The sequence below is a fragment of the Solanum tuberosum genome, unplaced genomic scaffold (genome assembly GCF_000226075.1).
Source record: "Solanum tuberosum cultivar DM 1-3 516 R44 unplaced genomic scaffold, SolTub_3.0 scf00148, whole genome shotgun sequence".
NCBI lineage: Eukaryota > Viridiplantae > Streptophyta > Magnoliopsida > Solanales > Solanaceae > Solanum > Solanum tuberosum.
This window is the reverse complement of record NW_006239071.1, coordinates 619,287-646,336: the sequence shown is the minus strand read 5'-3', so window position 1 is coordinate 646,336 and position 27,050 is coordinate 619,287. Positions and strand designations below refer to the sequence as shown.

At 34.2% G+C, this 27,050-nt stretch overlaps 3 protein-coding genes across 5 annotated transcripts in view; 2 read left to right on the top strand and 1 right to left on the bottom strand.

Moving 5' to 3' along the window:
* Positions 1-2,244, top strand: part of LOC102600701 (basic blue protein-like) — a 2,956-nt gene extending 712 nt beyond the window's left edge. For both annotated transcript variants that reach the window (XM_015310915.1, XM_015310916.1), the window contains exons 2-3: positions 1-116; positions 1,731-2,244. In XM_015310915.1, coding sequence (XP_015166401.1) covers positions 1-116; positions 1,731-2,077 — 463 coding nt within the window. In that variant the 3' untranslated portion in view covers positions 2,078-2,244. The remainder of the gene's footprint in view (positions 117-1,730) is intronic.
* A 1,002-nt stretch (positions 2,245-3,246) lies between these two features.
* Positions 3,247-20,976, bottom strand: LOC102600166 (isoleucine--tRNA ligase, cytoplasmic). 2 transcript variants are annotated; one of them, XM_006352306.2, is made up of 27 exons: positions 20,306-20,976; positions 18,500-18,565; positions 18,210-18,353; positions 17,609-17,823; positions 15,945-16,110; positions 14,998-15,111; positions 14,707-14,804; positions 12,709-12,787; positions 11,113-11,271; positions 10,191-10,280; positions 9,174-9,307; positions 8,901-9,060; positions 8,702-8,785; positions 8,369-8,581; positions 7,828-7,953; positions 7,549-7,686; positions 7,332-7,435; positions 7,185-7,248; positions 6,871-6,959; positions 6,648-6,789; positions 5,907-5,970; positions 5,757-5,824; positions 5,506-5,628; positions 4,350-4,415; positions 4,062-4,173; positions 3,890-3,981; positions 3,247-3,561 (listed from the first exon to the last, which is right to left on the bottom strand). In XM_006352306.2, the coding sequence occupies exons 1-27, from the start codon at positions 20,837-20,839 to the stop codon at positions 3,457-3,459; spliced, it is 3,549 nt and encodes a 1,182-aa protein (XP_006352368.1). In that variant the 5' UTR covers positions 20,840-20,976; the 3' UTR covers positions 3,247-3,456. The 2 variants fall into 2 exon arrangements, with proteins under 2 accessions (XP_006352368.1, XP_006352369.1); XM_006352307.2 differs by lacking the exon at positions 20,306-20,976 and adding an exon at positions 19,611-19,639.
* Positions 20,977-22,261: 1,285 nt separating this feature from the next.
* On the top strand, positions 22,262-24,043 carry LOC102604976 (F-box/kelch-repeat protein At3g23880). The gene is made up of 4 exons (XM_015310868.1): positions 22,262-22,433; positions 22,651-22,706; positions 22,807-23,783; positions 23,825-24,043. Exons 1-4 carry the CDS (start codon positions 22,262-22,264, stop codon positions 23,838-23,840), a joined length of 1,221 nt encoding a protein of 406 aa, XP_015166354.1. The 3' UTR covers positions 23,841-24,043.
* Positions 24,044-27,050: the final 3,007 nt, after the last annotated feature.

Genomic DNA, 27,050 nt, shown 5'->3' with positions numbered 1-27,050 from the left:
GGCGGTGGCCGGAGATCCGGTGCACCATGTGGTCGGAGAAGATAGAGGGTGGGACCCATCGACTGATGTTGCTTCTTGGTACTCTCAAAGAGTTTTTAGAGTTGGTGATAAAATTTGTGAGCTTCTTCATTCTCCTTTCTTTTTCTTTTTTTTGCGGTATGTATTAGTTCATGAATTTGATGAAAAAAAATCAATTTGGTGTACTAAACATCTCGTATTAACAAGATTCGAAAAAAGGCCGCCCCTAATATTATTAGTTCATGAGTTTGCGTAGAATCTACGCTATCTAATTGTTAATGAAGTGGTTTAACTGATAGAGTTACGTGATACATGTTGTTCGATGGTGGAAAATGATAAATATCTCATGAAATTAGTCGAGATTTGTGAATGTCAATTCAGGCATCACGATTATATAAAAAAATTACTAATTCACGAGTTTATCTTTTATATACTATAGTGTAAAATTAATATTTATATAACTTAAACAATAATTATGTTTGTATGTATCTAGAAAGCGAGATTAATAACCTGGAAAATAACGTAATACAAGTAATTTAAAATAAATTATAGATATTTATGTAACTAATAAATCATCATCTTATAAGTGATAAATAAAATTTTAAATATAGGAAAATGTTAGTTTATGTCAGATAAAATACTTGAGCATTTAAATATTCTTTGATTTAAATTTTAAACATATAAATTTCTGATATTTTACATATTTTTTAATAAAGAATAGAAATAAAAAATTAAAAATCAAGTGAAAAAATAAAATAAATTTGTTTTTGTTCTTGGAATAATAATTATTACAAGGACAATACTCGTGAGTCCCAAAAAAGTAAAGAGACAAATCAGGAAAATTGGCCCATGCTTTGGTTATGTCTAGACAAATATAATATTTTAAAAAAAATGTACCACACATTTCTATGATTAATTCGAACGTCGAAAAATTATATCATATATATAAGGTTAACTTATCTATATATATTATAGATGTTAAATTTTTTTGGTTTCTTTTTATGTTAACTTCTATATTGTATTTCATTTTAATGAAAATTATGACTGTTATTTTTTTTAGAAGAGGTAATAAGTCAGGTAATTAAGTACTCTCAATGACTTTTGTATTACTTATACTTATAGATTTAGAGGTTTTTTTATAACAAATAATCTCTCTAATAACATTTTACTATAACAGATAAACATTTTATAAAATCGATATTTATTTTGTCAGTTACAAAAACTTGAACAAAAGTTCATTCAGATTTGATTATATGTTAGTTTGGCAGTCAGATATTAAATGAAATAAATTCAATATTAATGAACCTTTTAAGATTTTGTATGACAAAAGATTCTCTCTTTAACTTTATCTATGCCTTAATAGGTTAGGTAAACAAGTTGTATAGTCTTTAATGTTACATAACTACTTAAATATTTTACTGTAATTCTAATTATTATCGTATATTTCCTTGAGGTCGTTTTAGAAACTTGTAAATTTCAAGTTCTAAACTTGCATATGATGGTAGGATTTAAATTCAAGATGTTTTTTGTTCATTTGTTTAAGTCTTGATTGATAGAAGTAAATCATGCTTATGCTTGTAAGATGTAGTAAATACCTGATAGAATAGGTGAAGTGATAGTAAATTGACTTAAACACCATCGTTATCCCAAACCAAAAAAATGTCATTTACTATTGGAGTATACTTACAATTTTGCATATATTATACGAGCAGGGTTCACCTACTCTACAACTCAGGAGAGTTTGGTGGAGCTGAGAAACGAGGAGGATTTTACATCGTGTGATCTATCGAACCCGATCAAGATGTACACGGATGGGTTGGATACAATCTCTCTCGAAGGAGAAGGAATCCGATACTTCGTTAGCGGAAACACGGAGAGCTGCAAAAATGGGCTGAAAATACCTGTAAAAATCCAGCCCAAAGAGCAAATTATGGCCCAAAATAATGTTGGATCAATGGCTGTAGCTGATGGGCCTACAGTACCTTCTGCTTCAACAAACTTAAATGGGCTTTCATACATTTTGATTGTTGGATTATCAATCTGCTTATTGGGCCTTTAGATGAAAATAGCAATTATGGGCTGTCTAGACTCTATTAAGTAGGATAATGTACCACTTTATTTGAACTACTATTAAATATCTTAATTTTGAATTATGATATTAATATGTTGTCTTTGTTTTGACATAATATATTGTTGTCTTATTCAAAGAATGAATTTTGTTGTGTAGATGTATGAGTTATTCGAAGGGGAGTCTTGAAATATCGATAAAAGAATTAGAGTAAGAAAAATCCAATTAGTCATATTTTCAAAAATTTATAGACTAATATATACGAAAAATTTAGAAAAATCTTGAATTCCTATTTTGTGATATTTAAACGCCAAAAAATATTGTAAATCATACAAAGGATATGAGTTTCGTTCACTGGGTCATTGCGGATAGTTTAAAAAAAAATGGGATAAAAAAACTTCCATCAGTCATATTTCCAAAAATTATTGATTAACACACACAAAAAACTGAAAAAATCTTAAATTCATGTTTTATAACTTCTAAACGTTAAAAAAAAGTGTTGTGAATCCAATAGAGACTATGAGTATCGTTCACTAGTTGATTGCAGTTAGTCCCAAAAAATTTGGATAGGAAAAAATCAATTAGTTATAATTTCAATAATTCATGGACTAATACATACCAAGAACTAAGAAAATCTTAAATTTCTATTTCTTAAATAATAAATGCTAAAAAAGTGGCGTTGATCATGTAAAAGTTATGAATACCATTCACTAGGTCATTATGAACAGTTCCAAAAAAATTGTGGTAAGAAAAATCATGCCATTCATATTTCTAAAAATTCATAGACTATTGCACAAAAACTGAGAAAATCTTCAATTTTGTGTTGTGACCTCTAAATATATATTTTTTAAAAAGTGACATCAATCTTGTAGACTATAAATATCATTCACTGGGCTATAATAGATGATCCAACCAATAAATTTCAATCAATCATATTCCTCAAAATTCCATTCATGGACTAACGTATAGGTACAAATTGAACAATTTCAAATAATACGTGTGCAAATTCAGATCTTTACCATATAACTTATTTTTTCAAGAACCATTACTCACTTGCCGTAGTTTATTTGTGCAATTTCATACAAGATAATAGAATCTATGTGACAACCATAACTAAATGATATAATTAAATATAATATTTTCTGATCGAACAATTGACTCTATATGAAAAACTTTAATAACATCAACCAGAGGACATTTGATTAATCAAAATTATTCCACGTATACATTAATCTCTAATTTCTGGCGAAAAATGCCCAAATAACAATTACAATATAAATGTGATGGATAAGGACAAATACACAATAATTAGCGCGAATGGTATGTAGCTCTCTATGACGAAATTTTTTTTTGGCGGAGTATTTGGTCTGTCACTGCAATTTACTATTCAAGAAATGATCTCCAACACTCAAGAAGACATGTTTTCCCAGAATCACCTCGACTGGAGGCTGGTTCTCAATGCACTTTACATTTATCTGCAAAGTTCACGCAATAAGGGGTGTCAAGAATCATATCATTAGCTATGTACAATGCGAGAACACTCTAGAAGACTTATGGGTTGAACTGTACGACCATCTCATCTTAAAAGTTTCACAATTTAACAGAGTATTGGTGCAGGCAAGATGTTCCGAGTTCATATTTGCATGGCCACCCAAATAACCAAGAGGATTCAGGCTCATACGCGAGGAGTATAATGAAGTAATTAAGAGTGATATGATAACCTAGTCGAATTTTGTTGACCATCTAAACTTTTAGACGAGATGGTCATAGAACTCAGCATTATGAAGGTATTGTTGTACAAACCTTTCCCTTTCCTTGTTGAAACTCCGATTTCAGGTTATGATGATCCCTCATCAGGAGGTAAGTTTGTAAACCTTGACAATACTGTGTGTTTCCTGCAAGATGAAGATGGTTTAGAAACAGAAAACCACCTCAGAATAACCGAAATTTCTGAAACAGGAATCTCAAATTCGACCTCCGTATAAAGCGGTGATGGCATCTGCATTGAACACTAGACTTGGTCTTGCTAAGGTGATCACAAAGGACAAGTTTGAGATTCCATGGAAACTCTCTTCGTCAATAGTTATCTGCAACTTACATAACTTGTTAATCGGTGTACAAGAAACTATAGAAATATTTTATAGTACAGTTCTCCATTCTGATCATGAGAGACGATTCAAGTGAGCAACTAGCTCTGAATATTAACACTCAGACAACTCGCTAAGACCTACTAACACAACGAGGAAGAGGCTTCAGAACTTACTGCATGTGATGGGATCAGTTCAGCAGGAAGCAAAGGAGATCCAATGGCATCTTTAATATATGATTCCTGTAATGCCAAATTATTTATTAAAATGGGTGGACAAACAAAGAGACACAAACAAGTTCTGCTTTGGCAATAGAAGCAAGCATGCACTAGCTTTTAAAGAGTGAACGTGCACTAAGCTACTAAAAAGAAGTAGATAAGAAATTAAAGTGAAAAGAAAAAGAAATAGAAAAAAAAATTGGGAATATGGCCCGACTAAGCTCAATATATAAGATGGAAACCCAAGATTCGACAATCAGATTCAAAATCAACATAAACTGTTTCCTGAAGAACATCGAGTTACATGATTATCATTTTTTGGCAGAAGTGATAAGAGCCCCTTCGGGCTCCAGGATTAATGATTGTCATCCCCCTTGAACTTCACTCTCTGGAGAAAAACCATTTCAACCTCACAAAGACAGTAGTATGGTTCTTAAAGAACTATATAGTTCGAGCATATGATATTAAGTTTTCAGTCTCTTCATTAATTTCTCCCAAAATCCAACCCACCCAAAAAAAAAATTCATTTTTGTTCTCATCCCGCATCAAACACCAGTCCCCCTTCAATGAACTTCCATTCCTCCTGCCTTTTACATCAAGAAGTTCTCTTTTTCCCACCATCCTCCTCTATGCTCAATCCATGTCAAACTCCACCTGCAACCCCCACCCCCCCAAAAGAGTACTACCCTGGACGTAGTCTATGTCTGGGGAGCATACTTGGAAAAAAAGAAAAGAAACTCTCAGCAGCTTTTTCTTCTTCATTTTTCTCTAGCCAACTTATTATCTCTTATATTCCTTTAGCTCCCTATCCACTACTCTTTCCCATTGCTCCCCGTCAACCAAGTTTTGCTTCTTTCCTTTGCTTTAGTTGATCCCCGCCCCCAAACAACCCACTTCTACCCCAAGCATAACAAAAGGAATGCTCATCTTAGGACATGAAGGGTGTACTTTCCAGTTGCCACCCCGCAAAGTATGCATGGGGAAGTATCACAGCCAAAGACTTGGAGGATCCGGCAATTCTCTAGATCTCCTTCTGTATCTAGAAGGGCAGATTCACAAAACCAAGTGCCTAGTAAAATAGAAACCATCAAGTAATACTGTGGACAAAATGTACCTGAGACTCCAAAATCTGCTTAGAGAATTTTTCATCATTATCCAAAGACTTGAAGAAGACCTCTACCATGTCAGTGGGTTCAAGCGCGGCTTTCTTTCTCAGTTTCTGGATCCTATTCACAACCTGCAAGCAGAGTTCAGCACCAAAGAAAATCATCAGGAATCTCCCTACACAACAGTAACCAATCAAATACAAGTAAAAGTTCGACTATATCTGCAATTAATCGCATTGAGAGTAACTTCTGAGAATACCTCTCGAGCAACTCCAGCCTCAAAGAGTGAATCATCAGTACGCAAATCCAGTATCACTAAAACATCACCTGTATGTGCAAAGAACGAAACAAAACTATAAGAAATCAGGTGAAACATAATATTTAAATTTGTGAAGGAGGAGATGTTTACCATCCCCTGCTGCATCCATTTCATCCTCTTTCCTATTATCAGGACGTTTGAAACCCCTAACAATCTACAAGTACATTAAAAGTTTTGAGTTATGCTATAATAATGATAATAACAATAAGAATAATAATAACTAAAGCATTTTGATGCAGTGCAAGAGGTGCAAAATAAGCAACAAAATCATTCCCGAGAATTTTGAATATTAAGATGAGCAAAATAAGATCTATTTTTTTCAAAACCTAAACTCCTGCTTCAAAATTAATATTGTGCTGCTGTTGTAGCAGCCAAATTCCCTTTTTCTGCCAAAGTACAATCCAAATTAATTCTGAAGACAAGAAACAGATTACTACTTAAAGAGGTTTGACTTAACTACAATAACAAGAGGATTCTCTACACATGCAATTCCTTTTCTCCTCCCACCCTTCCCCATCAATTCTCTTTTCCAGCAACTTATGTAGTCATCTTCAAGACAAAACAAAAGACAGATATTCACAAACTGGCAGCACTTTTGGGCCGCAACTTGCAATTACTAAATAGGGCCAGCATAAATTTGCAGGAACCTTTGCTTTTTCAGCTGCCACTTTTCTCATTTCCATACCTGACAGGCAACTGACCTATTATACCCTTTGTACCCAAGGTTCAATAAAGCCAACAAAAGAGAACCCATAACAGAACTGCTCAACTCTTTCTGTTCCGACCGACAAATATGAGGAATTTAAAGATGCAAGTAAACATCATATTCACCTTGATATCAGTAAGCTTCAAAGTGTGTGAACCAATAGTAAGTTCTCCCGCTTTCTCAAAAGCAATTATATCTGCGGTTGACATGGCCTTAACTTCTTTGGCAACAACACCCATCGACTTCCCCAACCTTTTTCCCAACACACTGAGACAAGGGGAACAGCTAACGAGGTTAATTCAGAGAACAACAAATGAAGACAAGCTAGGCAAATGACATCTAGATCACCTGAAATCTGGTTCTGCACGCAAAGAAGCATACTTCAATGTGTCATTGCATGGGACCAAAGATTTAATGTTTAGCTCCTCGAGCACATACTGCAACCAAAAGAATCACAAGTATTGTGCTCCGACTTTATCACATTGATATATTAGTTAACTAAATTAGAGTAATGAAATAATGAAAATAAAGGATTATAAGACTATATTTTTTTTATAACGACTATAGAGACAAAGCAAAGAATAAATAGAAGAATAATAGGTTAATAACACTTCAAAGGCATCAGAATGGAATGCCTGTAAAAAGACAACACTATAACAGACCTCTCTTAGTTTGCCCGCAATATCATCAAGGAATTCTGAATCTGGATGTACAACCACCATTTCCCTGAAAGAAGACCAACAAACCAACATGAACTTTTGCCTTTTGTTCTGCAGGGGTCGGGGAAGAGAAAAGTGCAGAGGCTAAACCTGAGTGGAGTTTTAAGAGGTTTGTTGTGACGCTCACGAATATTTCGTGCAAGGTCAATAAGTGTCATCATCCTATTAACACTCTGCTCAATACGCTCCCACCTCTGAAATGATTTTAAACATGCAAGAAACAAACTTGAGGCAGAGAAGAATGCAAAATCCGGCACCTCATATTTGAAGAACGGCAAGAAAAGGTAATATTGGAAATCATATGTACCTGCCCTTCCACTATAGGATAGCTGCAATAGTGAATGCTCTCCTCTGATCCTTTAGAAACTTTCCGCAAATTTTGGTAAAGAACCTCAGTGAAAAAAGGAGTTAATGGTGACATAGCTTTACAAGCAGTCAGAAGCACCTATATCAAATAAAGGACCTACTGTGTTAGAGAGCCACTGGCAGAAGAACTCCAACTCATAGCGGGATGAAATTACTAAAGTAGGCACAACAAAAGAAATAAGCTACTTCGTAGTTCGTACAACTTGGAGATGGCACTTACATAGTAAAGAGTTGAAAGAGCAGTTCTGCAGTCTCCTTCACCAGTACGGCCTTTTAGTCTCTTCCGATTGAACCGCACATAGATATTTGTTAAATTATCAAGAAATTTTAGGAGATATGGAACCACCTGCAAAGAGAATAGATAGACAAAACATTAACACGGATGCTAGTTGCAAATTATAAATTTCCTATAACCACACACTTTGGCAAAGAGATCATGTGCTTCAATCTGCTTTTCCATCTTTAAAGTTTAACCATAGACGTGAACTTGTGGATCGCACATCTCTTGTAACCACAAACTTCGACAAAGAGACCTGTGTGCCTATTTGCCGAGTTTCCAGCTTTAACCATAGAAAAATCTGAGAAGTGTCTCAGCAATGAAATACAAACATATGGTATTCTTGTTCAGACATCAAAATTAGGACTCAGCACAAACATTTGTAGGAATAGGTTTTGAAGACAATTATAGAAGCTCCTAAGCTCCCTGTAAACAGTTAAGCACATAAACTACATTTATTATCCGACAAGATTAGAAAACTAACCGTGTACAATCTATAAGCATCCATTTCCTGCCGGACGAAATGCACTAAGCTCTGAGTTGCAGAATTGATCCATTGGTCTAAGACATTCGAAGAACTCTGCAAAGTTTTCTGATCAGTAGGAATGAATGGTCCAAAGCCATCAATCTCAAGTCTTTTTGCATTCTGAACAAGGAACCTATATGCATTGTACCATGGCAAGAAAACATCTTTCACCTGCATTGATATAATCATTTCCAAATTAGGAGAAAACTAAAAGTTTCCAAAAGTAATTACTAAAATAACTGATTAAAATCATAGAGATGGAATGCCAGCATAGGTAAAGGATACACTTACCACAGCAAAAACTCCCTCTTTCTTAAAGCGCAGAGGTTCAGCACGGACAACGGGGGAGTTTATCAGGTATAAACGCAATGCATCCTGCACAACAAACATAAGTAGATATAGTCTTTCACCATAACCCGTCAATCAGAAGACTGGAGGACCTCATGTAACAATTGAGTAAATGAAGAAGCTCATGATTGGCACAACTTACAGCTCCATAATCATTGATAACTTCTGATGGTTGAGGATAGTTCTTTAATCGTTTACTCATCTTCTTCCCATCCTCAGCCAGGACAAGACCATTGCAAATGAGGTTTCTAAAAGCAGGTTTCCCAAAAAGGGCGGTAGAAAGGACCATAAGGGTGTAGAACCTGCAATACATAAGAACCTTATAGAATCCACTATTTGAATTTTGGATCTTCTCTGACTTGGAATATGAAAAGAACTAAGCTCGCAGAACATTATCAGAATATAGAGAACATACCATCCACGAGTTTGATCGAGACCTTCTGCCACAAAATGACCAGGGAAATTGTTCTCAAAGAGCTCAACATTCTCAAAAGGATAGTGGATATAAGCATAAGGCATTGACCCACTCTCAAACCAGCAATCAAATACCTGGAGAAGTACGGCAAATACTTTTGTCAAAAAGCAGAACATAAAATTGAAAGAGAAAATTGAAAGGTACAAGCTCATTATAAAAGTTCAAAAAGATGGGGTTAAATGTGGAGACTTCGTTGAACCATTAGGCCTGGAGTGCTTAACAAGCACTTCAGCTATATAGGTAGAATACTTCAGAGCTAATACTATTGAATTTCATCTTGCAAAACATTTTTAATGTGTTAGTTCCTAAGAAAAGAATTTGAGTTCACATAAGTGGAACACATGTATCAGCCCTCAACAGGCAGACAGACAAAAAACAAAAAAATGGAGAAAATCTTGGAAGTGGCAGTCCGAGGCAGCAGAAACCCATTTGTTTCAAGTACGTATTCATTACTGCTCTCCTGACAACTAAAAACTTCTCAAAGAATAAACAAATAACACTGAGCGTGTAGACTATTCCGGCAGCAAAAGGCAATAACGCACACTTCATTAAAATAGAGACCAGTATGTCATTTTTCTCACATACAGACCTGAAGCAACATTTATGATCTTATCCAAGTCAATATCAAATATTCCACAGGTTAACACGAGAGTCAACATTTCAGCAGACAAAATCAGCATTAAAAGTCCTACAATAAATTTAAATGGACTCTTTTTTTGATAAGGTAAATTCAAACGGACTATTAAAATGTTTTCCTAGCTTAATTTGTTCTTCCCAACGATTGGCAAATTTGTGAAATCCTTTATTAATCCAAAAGAAAAAAGAACCATTAGTTTGCAAATTGATTCAACCTCTTTAAAATGAAGCAAATATATCTGTCAGATATACTTTTGCATGATAAATGCAATATCAATGCTGTGGCAGCCTACTATTAAATGACAGATTAACTGGTCTTACATCCTCCACACGTCGAAGAACGCCAAATTCAGGCCCCCGACTGGATGGGATGGTAATGTGATCAATGTAGTGACGATGCAAGTCTGTCACCTGCAAATTGAGCAAGAGGAAAACCGTTGGAAGTTAATTGTCCTGAATAAATAGAACTTGATACTTTTCTTCAAAAAAAAAACTCAAGACTGCAAGGAACCCAGCAAGAGGATTACTGGAGAGAAAAATGCTACATTGAAGGATAAGATTTTGCTAATAGCTCTTAAAGCTTTTCAAGGCTGTTCTATTGTATTTTAAGTTTGAACGTAAATAGCAGTACTCTACAACATGGGTACTTTATGAGGTCTAGGTATATATAAACTAAACATGAGGTTTCTAGTTTGTTTGTGTATTAGATACTCTATTCTTCAGGAAAGATGGTTTCATCTCTTTGCATATATTCTTTTTATTTACTTCACTGCTTCATTTGTGTTCCTTCCGGTTGTATATCCTTTGTTTCCAAATGATATACATAGACCTCTTTCTTAGCTATCTGATGCACCATAATGGCATAATGTCTTATGAAACATACAGAAAACCAGCAAACATGAAATTATTTATAAATAACAAAGCTGGAAACACCAATGTAAACTTTATGCAGATGTACTTCAAAATAAAGGAAAATGGAAACTTAAAAGAAAAATTCAACTTACGATAAAACTCAGTCACATGCAAGAGCTTATGACATATATCAACATCAAAGAACGAATCCTCGGAGAAAGATGATAAAATATTAAAAAAGCAGTAATTTCTTTTTAATTTCCCTTGAAACTGAAGGAAGTGAATTTCATTAAGAGGCTAGTTAATACAAAAAGAGAGAATTATAAATTCATCATCAACATAGAATGCTGAAAGTAAAACAAGTACTACAATGTCGAAACGAAGGTAAAACCTTAGCACCAGAGAGCTTTTCCAGTTTGTCAATGGAGTCTATAACAACTATCTCCTCACCATCCTCACTAGCCCACACAGGAAGAGGAGTACCCCAGAACCTACTTCGGCTAACAGCCCAGTCTCTTGCATTTTCTAACCAATTGTGGAAGCGTTTTTCCTGTAATAAAATAACACAAAATAAAATGAAGATCCACATGAATTACTGGGTTATGTAAAGACAACTTATAAATTCCAACAATCATGATATGTTGATGAAACAGAAGGCAGTTAGTTACTATTCATATTCTGCAACGCTTCAATAAAAGTACATGAAACCTAATTCACAGCCTCACAGAACTCATACCTGGAAAAGCAACTGTGCTTCAACAAAAGTGGATGACAGCTAATATCTCCCACTAAAGTAGGATATTACTGACAAATACCAGGCTCAGCAGTGTAGTACTACATCATGTAGGACTATGGAATGTGGCGTTTAGAAAATTAATTTTACTCTGTATTTAAAAGGCGGAGGTGTGGGAAATGCTTTACCAATGGTGCCACGGAGCATAAGCCCAACAAAACTTTACTCCCTCCGGTCCATTTCACTTGTCGCATTTTTCTTTTGCACACCCCTTAAGAAAACACTGACTAAAAGGGTAATTTAACTAGATTAACCTTATTTATTATTTGATCTTAATTTAATACTACTCTTTTTTCACCATATTAACCTCTCTCCACATTAATTGAGCAAGGGTAAAGGTGGAAACTAATAATTAATTATATCTTATTTTCTAAAATGACAACCATTTTGGACTATTATTTTAGTGTTATATTTGAAGACATGAACATGTTACAATCCCAAATACATTAAAATTTGAATAAAATTCAAAAGAAAAAGCTACAAAACTAATTTAAATATCTAGGAAGCAGCAACAGCATACCCCGTGGATTCCCACAAATGGAGTTTGGGGAGGGTAGAGTGTACACAGACTTGTTATGATAAATCCTCAACTAAAGAAAAAACAATTTAAATAGCTAGGCAGAATGGCATATATACAAAAAACAATAAAAAAGACACGAAATTCAAAATGCTATAACAAAAAAATTCCAGGATGTACGTGGAAAACAATCCAAGTAAAGCATGCATGGGGCGTTCCTATTAGAACACTAGCCTGATCTGCCCCACACTATTGGGGCAACACCCAAGGTGAGCCCCAATTCCTCTTTTGTAACATTGATTTTTCTGATATATGATATATCACTACATTACGAAACATGTGGATATCTCTACATTCCTAAAGGTCTAACTTCATATGAAGATTACTCCATGGGAGCTTTGATCAGTAAGCATTTTGTAGTGAACTCCACTAACACCTCAAACAAAGTAAAAACAGGGAGATCAATATGGAGTAAATAAAAGGCTTCTTCGGGGGTAAGCCAGCAGCTAGCATGTGCATGGAGTAACAATGGATAATGTCTGACAATAATGTAACCAACTCAAACCAGTGTAACAAAACAAATCAGCAGATCAAGAAAGTACAAATTACTGAGAGCACAATACTTTTTCAATTATGACAACAAAAAAGATAACTACAGAAAGGAAATAGTAACTAACCTTCACAAAATCAGGAACCCAGTAAGTTTGCTTATTGTTCTCTAGCAATTGATCCTTAATCTTTTCAACCATAATAAACCTGTCCACACCAACAACAAACCATCCCGAATTATTTTTTTAATACAGAGATCAATGGATGTATGATGGCATATGAGAAGATAAGCATTATTGGTTATTAAAAAGAGAAAATACACATTATTAAAAAATGAAAAGAATATTAAAAGAAAACGACTTATCAAAGTAAAATATGCATGTCAGGTGCTAAAAAAATTCACGAATTTTCAATTGCCATGAAACTAAAAAGGCAACCAGTAAATCATGAAAAAGCAAGCCAGCAATTCAAGAAAAATGAAAGAAGACGTTAAAAAGAATTCACAAAAACACAAACTGACAATAAAGCTTAATAACATATAGATGTGGGAAAGCATGATTTAGATGCTTGAACCGTTGATGATCCTTCCAGTCTTTTTTTTCATATATATGGCAAAACAAAAAAAAACGGGGGCCAAACAGTGGCTTTTTCCAACTTGCTCCCTGGTGACACAAAACACCCAACTTGATCATTTGAGTTGGAAAGCCATTTCTGCTAGGCTATCTCATTTCAATTCGCTGTCTAGGAAGGGAAAGGAAAGACAAAAAACTTGCGCTTACGTGCTTGCCATTTGTGTCGTGCTCTCTTGCTCTTGTCTATTGATCTTTCCATTAGTCAGAAAAAGTAACTCTCCCACTTCTCTCACTTGCATTGCAAGAATAATGATTGTATAAGACAAATGTGTTTTGCATTACAACATCCTCTTTTTCCGTCAAAAAGGCAAAGTTTGAAAGTCAAATTTCCCTCATTTACTTCCCTTTGAAGCAACAAATTGACCCTTGTGATCCAGATCAATTCGCCTCTTCAAACTAAATTAAACACAGTTAAAATATATGGTTTATATATATATTAGTTCATTATGGCATAATTTTAAAAACTCTAAATGCAAGTAACTGCTATATTAGTTCTTTTTTCTCAACGTGTGAAAATAATGATTGGCACCTTTTAGTGTAATAGTCTAACAGAGTTAGTTTTCCTTCTAAATGTTAGCTTTTTCCTTGATGGTAATCTCCTGAGTGGATGTAGGACAGTTCAGTACTCCTCCAAGGGCTAAAGTTCAGATGAGCTACCACAATCAACTAAAAGGAGAGGTTGAGCTGCTACCACCAACATTCAATGACGGTTAAAACTTATATTAGAGAACTTCAACTCTTGAAGAATAGACGGACCTTCTAGGATATCAATATTACATTTGAAAAGAAATTGTGCACCTGATAAAATATTGGTTGATGTTTCTACAGAAGAATTTTTTTTTAAAATACTGCTATAAGAGGAAGGAACTCAACAATTTTAGGACATGGGTTTTCATGTGGATAGTAATCTACTAACTAAAAAAGGATGTGTTTCTATTTAACTTGGCTAACATCAAGGTTACGGTTCTGGAATACTCATTTTAAACCGAACAACTGCTGATGAGCCAAAGAGTGTAATACAGAAAATTCAGGAATCAACACCAGCTGGATTTTTGTGGACCAAGATCCTTAAGAAAACCAATCTCAGCTACTTAACATCCAAACCAGCAAGAGTTGTGGTAGAGTGGTAAGTACTCCTTCATCATTTACCAGAGGTCTCGGGTCCGAGCCCTGTTGGGTATGGAGTCGCCTTTGTTAAGGATCACTTTAACCCCCATATGGGACTTCCGTCGGGCACCAATACGGGTACCAGACACTAGGTAGGAAACCAAAAATAAATATAAAACATCTGCTATGATACACTCAATATCATGTAATTCAAAGTGAGATTATCAAAAGAGAAAATGGAGAAAAGCTAAGTGCATGCAAAACAAGCTGATTCTCATTCCAAAAAGCCATAATCTCAGAGACTAGATAAATACAGAAGCATATCACAACAGAAAAATAAAGGATAGAAACAGTGAGTGATGCATGGAATGATCTGAAGTATGTTACCAGCTAGGAACTGCTCTATAAATCAGAGGTGTATCAGATCTCCAGCAAAAAGGGTAAGAATGCATGAACTTTCCAGATTTAACAAGCCTTCCTTTATCCTGAACCAAACAAAAGTATCGTAAGCATGGATATTGACCATAACTAAATAAATGACCATGAGTTTATAAAACCATAAACAAACACAATCCCTCACTCAGATTGAGGAAAAGCTACCTACAAGCTCTTTGATGGGCATCTTCAGCCGCTTTTATTCAGAAATATTGTACCACAAAAAGTAGAAGACTCTCTTACCTTCACTGCTTGCGTGATATCATTATCTGCATCCTTTACATATTTTTCTCTGAAATCAGTAATCCTATCCGTAAAGCGGCCATTATCATCTACTGCCACAACCAGGCTCTCCCCCTACAGAAAGAAAAATCAAAACAAGTCAATTTCATTGGAGCTCAGGTCACAATATCATTAAACACAACAAATACAAAAAGGTTGATTTAGTCAAACACTTGGATAAATGGCTTGCAGTTACAATATATGCCACTTAATTTGCAAAGAAAGAGCAAGAAAAATGCCATAATCCACAATGTACTTCCATTGGCAAGAAACCCATGATTCCATGAAAATCCAGCTATTCTTAGATAATTTTTAGAGCCAGAAGAGATGGTGAAGATTGATTTCCTCATGTATATAGTGGTCAGTATGGAGGGAGAGATGTCAAATGTAATGAAGATAGGTCCAATTCCATTCACAAAGTCAAATGGAATTGTATTGTATCTTTAACATTTTTGGTGTAAAGAGCTATGTATTGAAGATATTGAACAGATAATAGATCTGATAGGGAGTCTTTAATTTTAATTTTTTTGTGGTGGCCAGCATATCCTCAATGCTGAAGAACACAAATTTACCCGTTTCAAAAAAAAAGAAATTAAGGGATAAGAAAGACCATCAAAAGGCCGAAGTAAACAAGCACAATCAGCTACTAATATTTTCACAATCCCCCAAGACATCATTCCAGTATATTTTCCCAGGAAGAAAGGATGATCCCAAGTCAGATGTTGCATCGGAAAGTAAAAGTGATAAACTCATGCAGGTCCTAACACTTGTAAGAATGTAATACACAGCCAATGGAAAGCGTATAAGTTCCAGAGCATATATACATATACAGACAATGTCACATGTTTTCTATTACAGAAAATAGGATTAATTGCAAGAATACTTTGAAGTTCCATAAGTTCTCGAACCTTATTGATTATGTTGTTTGCAATACAAACACGATAATCGTCCTCACCAAAGGCAGGAGCACAATGAACAATTCCAGTCCCACTGTCAGAAGTCACATAATCATCTGCAACGACTCTGAATGCTGAATCAGAAAAATCCTTGAAGTAATCGAATAGTGGAATGTACCTGCATTGAATATCTATATAAGCTTTCTGGATAAAATATCTATAAGTTAACCTTGAAAGTCAATACTGGCACAGAAAGTTAAGTTCACCACTGATCAGATTGTTAGTCTCATGCAAAAGAAAAAATCTTAATTGTGGGAAGGGATCATCCAACAAAATGACCACATGTATTGGTGCTAAAAATACAGAAGAACAAAATGAGTCATGCTGATACTTCTATAAAATTTTACCTTATCAACCAAAAAAGAGTCCAGATAATAGGTCCAGGTAAAAGAGAATGTCCAAAATTTTCACAGCTATATGGTTAAAATCATATAAAAACCAACACTTAGGTCCAAGAAGGTTAAAGAGAATCTTTGGATGTACTAGGATACATAATACACACAACACCTATAAGCCCTTCCACTACCGGTATCTTCTCTGTTTTCCTGCCTAGCTTAAATAAAGTGAACTCTGCCATGCCCCACAGAAATTTTTACTTAGCAGACCACCTAACAGTCCTAACCACCCAATCAATCAATTACCATCCAACCACCAAAATAGAGAGATGGTAGTTGGGGGTCCCATGTGGAGGAGGGTAAGCATGTCATTGCCAAGCATGCCATTTTGCATCTTCTAAAGAAACAGGTAACCGGTATAATGTTCATCATCTTCCAAACTCTCCCATTTATTCCAAGAAAAAGGACAGCAAAAGGGAACAAGGAACAGTAACTAGTGAACAGGATCCTAAAATCAGATATTAGACACACACCGGGAACCATACATCCTAACATGCCTAAAGCCACTACATTGAAAATTTCTTTTGAGAAAGATAATCACTTCATTTGACAGTAGAGTTCAATTCTTAACCAAAACACTTGCATATCATTTCTTCACGTAAAAGAAATGCTCCATTTGACGTCCCTTGTTTTTGACAATTTGCTCTCTTAGGATCTTTCTTTTCTTTACATATTTTAGGGTAAGGTTAATTTCCTAATTAGGCAAGTCCAACATTAAAAGCAAAAAAAACAAAAGAAAAAACTTGGGATCATACCCAAAGAAGACTTCCCGGTAAGAGGAGGTAGAGAAGTGTGAAGTCACACCTGCTAGTTACACAAATGATAAGAACCAAATACAGCCGTAGAGTCAACAATCTATCAAAATTCAATGTGCTGGCAAGTGTCAAAGATTGACCTTTCAAGGAGATCGTTCGAATAATTGAAGTCGTAGCTGGTAAAGTCATTAAACAAGTTCAACAAAAGCAAGACAAAACAAAAAAACTGACACAAATTACCAATGAATGGCTTTTATTCACAATGTGAAGCATGAGTTGGTCAGGTATGAAGTAGTATACAAGGTAGAAGACATGTAAATCAAGTGACCCTCAAATTAGAATGTAAAGATGAGAGGATCACTTCCATCAACTTCCGTTCAAGATACTAGCTACCATATTGCGAATGACAAGAAAAAAACTTTGTGCAGCTTATGAAGTGACAAAGTTGAAGATGAAAATTGCTCACTTCTTCCCCACTAGGGACGACCCAGGAAATTTATCCATCACTTCATAAGTTTCGACATTCTGTGATTTACCACCAGAAGGCTTTGTCTTAGAATTTGGGATTTGAGTGTCAGCAGCAGGTCCATTTGGGGCGACCTTTTTGGCCTTCTCAACTGGTAGCTCAGCCAATCGAGATTCCGCCACTACATAGATCTTCCCGTTGAATTTATTGCGAACCTGATTACATAACCAAATCAACATTAACAAGCTTAGTTTAGAGTAAATATTACCAGATTTACACACCTGTTCCATACCAATAAATAAATATGATACATGTTTCTTTTCTTAAACTGAATAAATCTAATCAAGAGAGTTGCACACTCCAATTAAATGTCTGTCATCTAATGTACAACTTGATTAAATGTAATGAACAGTCAATACATCTCAAACAGGAAATTAACAAAACTGAAGACCTTTGGCTTATAACAACAATACTAACTGCATTTGAAGCACTATAATAAGTTAAAGTAACAACAAGCCCTTCAGACTCCGAAAGTAATGTCAATCCAATTAAAGCAACATTCACTCAAATTTCAAACCATAAGTTTTACTAAAGGACTAACCTTGACGTATACAAAATTGGCGTTGACACAAAGAGCAAGATTACTTGGAAGGGTCCAAGGAGTAGTAGTCCATGCAACAAAGGATGCACCCTCAGGATCATCAACTATAGGGAATGAAACCATGATTTCAGGGTCGCTTACTTCCTGCACCAGACCCAAAAAGGAAAATAACTTTTTAAACTTTGTGATGAAGGAAAGACAATTTCATAAAAGCACATAAATAAGCAATCACCAGTACAAGGAGAAAAAAATTGCACTTTGAGCGCTGCTAAATGATTTCCATTACAGACCTTGTAATTTGAATTAGCTTCAAAATTGGATAATGGAGTCTTCAAACCAGTACTATAAGGCATAACCTGCAAAAAAAATCAGGAAAAGAGTCAAATTTCTTTCAAACCCAACGACACTGGCGTGAGCCCATCTGGTCCAATATTGGTGAAGTTTGTCTGACACTCACATGAGTTCAAGCATGCTGGCTGGTAGATTGATCAAGGTAGCAACTAGCCCAGACAAGCAGATCATAGTGGGAAAAAGGAGGTTTTCCTCAATCCGAATACTCATTTTTTAATTTTATTTTATTTTATTTTTGAGAAAGGTTACAGTATTACAATTATTTAGCACAAAGGTTGTGCTGATAGCCATATAATACTCAATAGATTGTTCTTTTTAGATTTTATTTTTTGGGGAAAAAAAAGATACTAGATCAAGCATCATCCTGAATTACACTGTTGTTTCTTTCAAACCAACTACACTATTGTATCTGGCAAGTGGAACCCATATGAGTTTGAGCTTGCCGGCTGATGGATAAATTGAGGTAACCTTTTTCAATAAAAAGGTTAGAGTATTATAAATTTTCAACATAAAAAATTTTGACGAATTGATTTTTCTTTAGATTTTATTAAGAAGCACGCATCAACCATCATATTGAATTACACCATAAATTCAAGAATAAGAAAAAAGGATAAACCTTTATAAATAAGTTCCTTCTAAAACAACTAAAACTAATGTTTCTTTTACCCAGCTACACTACGGTTTCCTTCAAACCCAACTAGACTGATTAAAGCCTGTCTGTTCCAATCATGGTGGACAAACTTATCCGGCACTCGCATGAGCTTAAGCATGCTGGCTGGTGGATTAATTGAGGGAACCCACAAAGACTGCTAATAGCCATATAATACTCAAAGAACTATTTTTTAATTAATTAAAAAGCATATTACTTCCGTTACTATCCTCAAAAAAAAAGCATACTACTTTCTAATTAAACTATCGGAAACAGCGTCTCTCTACCTTTGAGTTAAGGGTAAAGTATGTGTATCTTATGTAGCTGTTGTCATACTACTTTTTAATTAAGCATCAGCTTGAATTATACAACAAGTTGAATACTAAGAAAAAACGACAAACCTTGAAGCCTCTATAAACAAGACCCTTTAGAAACAACTAAACTACTGTTTCTTTTACCCAGCTACACTACAGTTTCCTTCAAACCTCAACTACACTGATCTGAGCCCATCTGTTCCAATCATGGTGGACAAATTTATCCGGCACTCACATGAACTTAAGCATGCTGGCTGGTGGATTAATTGGGGGAACCCACAAAGACTGCTAATAGCCATATAATACTCAAAGAACTATTTTTTAATTAATTAAAAAGCATATTACTTCCGTTACTATCCTCAAAAAAAAAGTTTTTCTCAGCACAAAGACAGTTGATAGCCATATAATACTCAATAAACTGTTTTTTTTAAAACAAAAAAAACGACAAACCTTGAAACTTTATAAATAAGACCCTCATGAAGCAACTAAACTACTGTTTCTTTTACCCATCTACACTACTCCGGCACTTGTATGAGCTTAAACATCCTGGCTGTGCCTTTTTCTCAGTACAAAGACTACTGCTGACAGCCATATAATACTCAAAGAACTGTTTTTTTTTAGTTAAGTAAAAAGCTTACTACTTTCTAATAAAACATCAGCTTGAATTATACATAATACTCGTGAATTGTGTTTTTTTAGTTGAGTAAAAGGCATACTACCTTGTAATTAGACATCAGCTTGAATTATACAACAAGTTGAAGAACAAGAAAAAAAGGACAAACCTTGAAGCCTCTATAAACAAGACCCTTTTCAAACAGCTTAGCAAAAACCCACCAAACACTCTCCATAAACTTCAAATCCATAGTCTTATACCCATTCTGAAAATCAATCCATCTCCCCATTCTCACCACAGTTTTTTCCCATTCTCCAACATACCTTGTCACAATAGCCCTACATTCCTCATTATACTTATCAATCCCCATTTCAATCACTTGTTGTTTAGTCTTAATCTGAAGTTTCTCATCAATTTCATGTTCAACTGGTAATCCATGACAATCCCACCCAAATCTTCGGGTCACATGATGACCCGTCATTGATTGATAACGGGTCACAATATCTTTGATCGTACCAGCTAATATGTGGCCATAATGAGGTAAACCTGTTGCAAATGGAGGACCATCGTAGAAGATGTATTCGGGTTGATTTTTGGTCTTTTCGAGCTGGGTTTCGAATGCTTTGACTTCTTCCCACCATTGAAGGATTTTTTCTTCTTGATTTGGGAAAGAGAAGTCTTTGCCTTCACATACATCTTCCATTGATGTGGAGGGGGAGAGAGGAAGATAGAATCGGCGTGGAGAGATGTATAGAAATTCCTAGGGTTTAAGAGCTAGAGTGAGGAAGAAGAAGGGGTTACCACAATCATGTTTACTTTTTTTTTTCACCTATCCGGTTCCGTAGCCCACATTGAATCCCGACTAATGTTATGGCTGAATCTCGACTAATTTAAATTTGGATTATCTATGATTCTATTCGGAGAAAAGCTACTTATCAAGGATTTTTTTGTCACAACTAGTGTTAAGTTTTAGGGAGAGACGTCGTTGGGCCTGATTTTTTTTTGTGATCGTGATGTTCAAACTCACTTTTACTCACATTGATTAATTTTATGGAATATTTGTCACTTTTCACCTACAATAGATATTAGGTAATTTTATTTATCAAAGCTATGACAAATAGAAATCACCTAGTATCGTTTAACCTAAAGTTTGTGAGTATTTGAAAAAAAAATTAACATGAATGATGATATTTGAAAAAGAGTGTTCTATTTAGTCAGAAATATAAATTGAATGATTTTTATTTTGTGAGCAATTCAAAGTGAAAATAACGAAAATAATTTTTTTGATGTTTTTTAAATGGAAAAACTACATAATTAGATGGACGATGTTTTTTAATAATATACTATTATTACTTTTACATTTAAAATATTATCTATCTTTCCATTAATTAAGAATTTTCTATCATATATTGAGAAAGATACACTTACTTACATGTAATTTTGCTATCATATACACTAAAATATGGAGAGGGGGACAAGCGAGATTTGTTATGTATCCGAAATACATGTGAATCATACTAGATACACACTAGATATATGTCTATGTATGTATCTAGTGTAATTCACAACCAGATACATAGGAGAGTGTATATCTAGTGTGATTCACGTATTTGGGATACTTACAAATACATATATCCGTGTGATTCGCAAGTGTTTGGGATACATAACGAATCTCGTTAGCCTCTCTCCATACTTTAGTGTATTTGGTAGCAAAAATACATGTATCTAAGTGTATTTTCCTCAATATATAATACAAAATTCTTAATTAATGGTAAGATACGTAATATTTTGTATAAGTAACAATATAATATATATGATAGTGAGTAATAATAATATTTTAAAACTCGAATTATACAGTTTTTCATTTTTTTTTAATGAAGAATAAAAAGTTTAATCAATTTCTCTAATATTATATAGATAAATTCCTCAAATTATTTTTCAAGGCTTAATACTAAATAAATAGAGTATCAATTAATTTGAATAATGTAGTAAAGTAATTCTTATTACAATGTTTATACCAAATCCTAATATAACATGGGAAAGTGAAAATATTCTACCATCCGTTATATATACTCCCCAAATTGAGAATTATTGAAACAGAACACTAAATTATTGATAGTCAAATATGCATGAAGGAAAATTAGCAATTAGAGCTGCGAAGAAGAAGAAGAAGAAGAAATCTATTGCAAATATAGAAAAAACTAATCTTTTCAAGCAAATTTCCATTAGCAATGGTGAAGAAGCAACCAAATTTTCCAGATGCAAACAGAAGAAGAAATCAAATCAAATTTGTAAAGGTATCTTTCTGCTACTGCTACGATAATCTATAGATATACCCATACCTTACTCTTACTCGTGTTTTCGAGAGATACTCAACTCAAGTAACACATATCAAAACCAGTTGAAAAGGAAAAATACAAAATCAAAGAGGAAATTCTGGCATCTCTTTTTTCATCTATATTATTATCTGTTTATATGGGGGCTAACCAACCAAAAAATTTAATTAAATTGCAGGGAAGAGAATGTCAATTAGTGATACTACAGAGAAGATGGATATTGTTTGTCCTCAGGTGAGTTTTGTAATAATCACAATCACAAGATCAACGCTAAAGCTCTACGTCAAAAAGGATCTTAATTTTCATAAATATGTATATTGTGTGTCCTATGTAGGCAAGGGGAAACCAATTCAACGAGGAAATAATTATCGAGATCCTCAGCAAGATACCTGTGCGGTCTACTCTTCGATTCAAATGTGTTTCAAACTTTTGGAAGGAAATAATCGCGGATCCTTACTTTAAGATGAAGCATCTCAATCATGCCAAAAATGACCAAAATTCCAATAAACTTCTTATTAACAAAATGTGCCTTGATAAGGATGATGTATTTAACTTATATTGTTCTACTTTATCGTCAGTTCAAGTGGTTGAGGATGAACAAAAACTTGATTGGCCTGCAAACTGCAATCCAGAGAATTCCTTACTCTACTGTTCCTGTGATGGGTTAGTTCTTCTTGCAGTTATCAATGGATTTGATAGACACCTCTTGCTCTTGAACCCCTCCACAGGAGAATCAATAGTACTTCCCCATCCAAAATCCGAACCCAAGTATTGTGTATGTGGAATGGGATATGACGCAACTATTGATGACTATAAGATCCTTGCTATTGACTTGCACGATATGTGTCAGGAAGTATCCGTTGAAATTCTCACGCTAAAAGGTGGATCCTGGAAAAAAATTTGTAAATATCCTGCTGGCATTCACCGTGTGCTTGGTGTTAAGGATTGCGGTATGTATTCTTTGGCATTTGTACATGGAGCATTTCATTGGGTTGGTTTATCATCACATTGTTATACTGTCATTTCATTTAACATTTCAAACGAGGTGTACGGAGAGATACCATTGCTAGAGCAAATGTGCAATATATACGAAGCAAGGTTCATAGAGCATGGTGTTTCAGTATTGGGGGAAATGCTTTGCTTTAGTTCTACATATTATAATCCATGGAGGGGTATGTTCAAGTTGTGGGTGATGAAAGACTATGGTGTCAAAGAATCTTGGACTGAATTGCTTACTATACGAGATGATTCGGATTTTTTTTATTCAGCAAAACCGATTTATATGTATGCGGATGGTGAAGTGCTGCTACGCTGCAATTATTTTGGAGTTCTTAGTTCCATCTATAGGACATCCAGAGAGCCATTTGAATTATTGCCTCAATGTCATACATTTAAACAAGGAATGGTCTACACACAGAGTTTGATCTCTCCGAAATCACTTATTTAACATTTGCATAGATATAACTTGAGAGACGCTTTTTTCTTTTCTTCAAAGATCATGTAACCATCTCTTATTGTAATATGTTGCATTTATTTAGTATTTAATTGAAATTCCCTTACTTGTTACGCTATTATTGCAATATGTTGCTCTTATTTAGTATTTAATTGAAACTCCATCTCTTATTGCGTATTATGTCTTGTTACGTATTATTGCAATATGATGCTCTTATTTAGTATTTAATTGAAACTCCCTCTATTGTTGCGTATTATTGCTCGTAGAGAATTGTGTATGTGTAATCCTAAAACTTTATTTCACAAAGCAATAATATCTCTCTATACACCTCGTTTGAAATGTTAAATAAAACGATAGTACAATATCATGATAAATCAACCCAATGAAATGCTCCATGTCCAAATGCCAAAGAATACATACCACAATCCTTAACACCAATTGATGAATGCCAATAGAGTATTTACACAACATTTTTCTAGGAATCACCTTTTAGCGCAAGAATTTCAACGCGAATACTTCCTAACACTCTTTGTGCATGTCAACAACATTGATTTTATAGTCATCAATAGTTACGTCATATATATCCCATTCCATATACACAATACTTGGGTCGAGATTTTGGATGGGGAAGTACTATTGATTCTCTTGTAGAAGGGTTACACAACAAGAGGTGTCTATTGAGTCCATTGAAAACCGCGAGAAGAACCAACCCATCACAATAACAGTAGACTTTGATTAGAAAAATTTAAATAAATATCTCCAAAAATCGAGCCAATAAACCTTCAAATTAGGACTTTGAAATTTACGTCATTGAATCAGTACCTTACCAACATAATATGTCTAGCTTCGAAAGGATATGTTCGAACACAAAAAATAATAATAAATAAAGATAGAATTAGGATATGTATGTTAACCCGCGAATCAAGAAGAAAGAGGTCAAGATTTTCACGTACAAAATTTGGATTTCATCTCAAATTAAATGCCAATCATTATTTCAAATTGTAATAGGAAATTGCCTAACAATAAAATTATGATAAGCCACCATGCCTGGGTGTTGTGGATATATATTCTCTTCTAATGGCAAGGTTGAGAGACTATGATAATCATAAGTAATTTATGCAATTCATTTGAACAAGTTTGTTGGATTGGGACCATTAACTCAAACCACATTTTTTTTAGTTGCATTTTGTATTCATTTCTATCCCACTTGAAAACATGTTATTAAAATCTAAAAGACGATAATTATTAAATTTAAAAATCTCAATACAATTTATTCTTTAATTATTGATATTAAAAATTGGTATACATGTTTTACACAAAACTAGAAGGACGGAGAGGGATATAATAATCCAGGTCATCCTCATCTACACTCTCATTATTTATATATATTCCACTTTCGCTTCCACCACTACACCAACGTAATAGTACTTCCTTGGCCTCCTTATTGATCTTGGTCCATGGCCTTTCCAACGAAGAATCGGGCCAACCGAGTCAAAAGAAGAACCGCTCGGCATCGGATTGGCATTACCAGAGCGTAATTACCTGCATCTTAGCAAAAATTTAAAAATTTGTGTTTTTACATTCCAAACTATAATGATCATCATATAATCAGGTGGTCTACATCCTTTTTCTTTTAACTATTTAAACCCTGCAATCGCCCCTTTAGTGATAATCTTTTGCAAATCAGTCTTCCCTTCAAAATTTCTCCTTTATCAACAAGACTTTCATATATTTATTCTTTAGTTTATATCACTTTAAAATTATCCAAAAACTCCTGAGTATAAATAAGAAATAACCTTAAAATTTAAGGTTTCAATTTTTTAAAGATGGATAATTGACAAAGAGTTACTGCAATGTTTCATGTATTTATAAGAAATTTATATAAAACTTGTCTAATATAATATATTAGATAATATTTTTTATTTATCTTTTAAATAATGAATTTTATTAAAGATATTTAGCTTTTGAATTTTCAAAATGGTATAGAGTTTAAAACTGAAATCGAAATAGATTCATTCTTAAACCAATGATTCAAAATATATTGAGGAAGCTTATATTAATTGAAGGTCTCACCATTCGGAAGCTAGACATATGGTATATATAGTATATAAGCTTCTTATATGTAGTATATTTGCTCTAGCAATGACATCTATCCGTACACCTCATTTGAAATGTTAAATGAAACGATAGTATAACATCATAATAAACCAACTCAATGAAATGATCCATGTACAAATGCCAAAGAATACATACCACAATCATGAACACCAATCACATAGTGAATGCCAACGGAATATTTATAAAAAAAATTCTAGGAATCACCTTTTAGTGCGAGAATTTCAACGGATATTCCTGACACTCTTATTGCATGTCAACAACATTGATTTTATAGTCATCATAGTTACGTCATAACCCATTCCGTAAACACAATACTTGGGTCGATATTTTGGATGGAAAAGTACTATTGATTCTCTTGTAGAGGAGTTCCACAACAAGAGGTGTTATCGAGTCCATTGGAAACCGCGAGAAGAACCGACCCATCACAACAACAGTAGAGTACGAAATTCACTGGTTTGCAGTTTGAAGGTCAATCAAGTTTTTGTTCATCCTCAATCACTTGAACTGACGATAAAGTAGAACAATATAAGTTAAAACACACAATTTTTTGGGAACTTTGGTCATTTTCTGCATGATTGAATTGATTCATGTTAAAGTAAGAATCCAAGATCAATGTCTTCCAAAATTTTGAAACACATTTGAATCAAAGAATAGACCACACGATTAACTTACTAAGGATCTCCATGATGATTTCGTAGTCGAAATGGATTCCCATGGCCTACATAGGAAATCAAGAACAATTAATAAGAAAAAAAAGCTATAGCAACTAATAAATTTCTCTTTGATTTTGTATTTTTCTTTTCTACTAGTTTTGATCTGTGTTTAGTTCTTCAAATTTCAAATATAACATCAAGTTGTATTTGAATTTTTTATGGCCAAATGTTTTTTTTTTCAAATAAAGTGGGGAAAAAAATCCAAAAAAAAGTGAAGAATTCTCATAATCAAACAGATTCTTAATGTAATGAGTTGAACTTATACATTTTGAGTGGTAAAAATTGTGTAGATAC

Bases quoted from the DNA above. Each gene is read 5' to 3' on its own strand.
- LOC102600166 (XM_006352306.2), bottom strand. From the start codon at position 20,839: ATGGAAGATGTATGTGAAGGCAAAGACTTCTCTTTCCCAAATCAAGAA. The intron at 9,061-9,173 runs GTATGTTCTCTA...TATGTATTGCAG, and splicing joins CTCGATCAAACTCGTGGATG to GTTCTACACCCTTATGGTCC. The intron at 7,687-7,827 runs GTAAGTGCCATC...TATTTGATATAG, and splicing joins CTCTTTCAACTCTTTACTAT to GTGCTTCTGACTGCTTGTAA.
- LOC102604976 (XM_015310868.1), top strand. From the start codon at position 22,262: ATGCATGAAGGAAAATTAGCAATTAGAGCTGCGAAGAAGAAGAAGAAG. The intron at 22,434-22,650 runs GTATCTTTCTGC...ATTAAATTGCAG, and splicing joins ATCAAATCAAATTTGTAAAG to GGAAGAGAATGTCAATTAGT. The intron at 22,707-22,806 runs GTGAGTTTTGTA...TGTCCTATGTAG, and splicing joins TGGATATTGTTTGTCCTCAG to GCAAGGGGAAACCAATTCAA.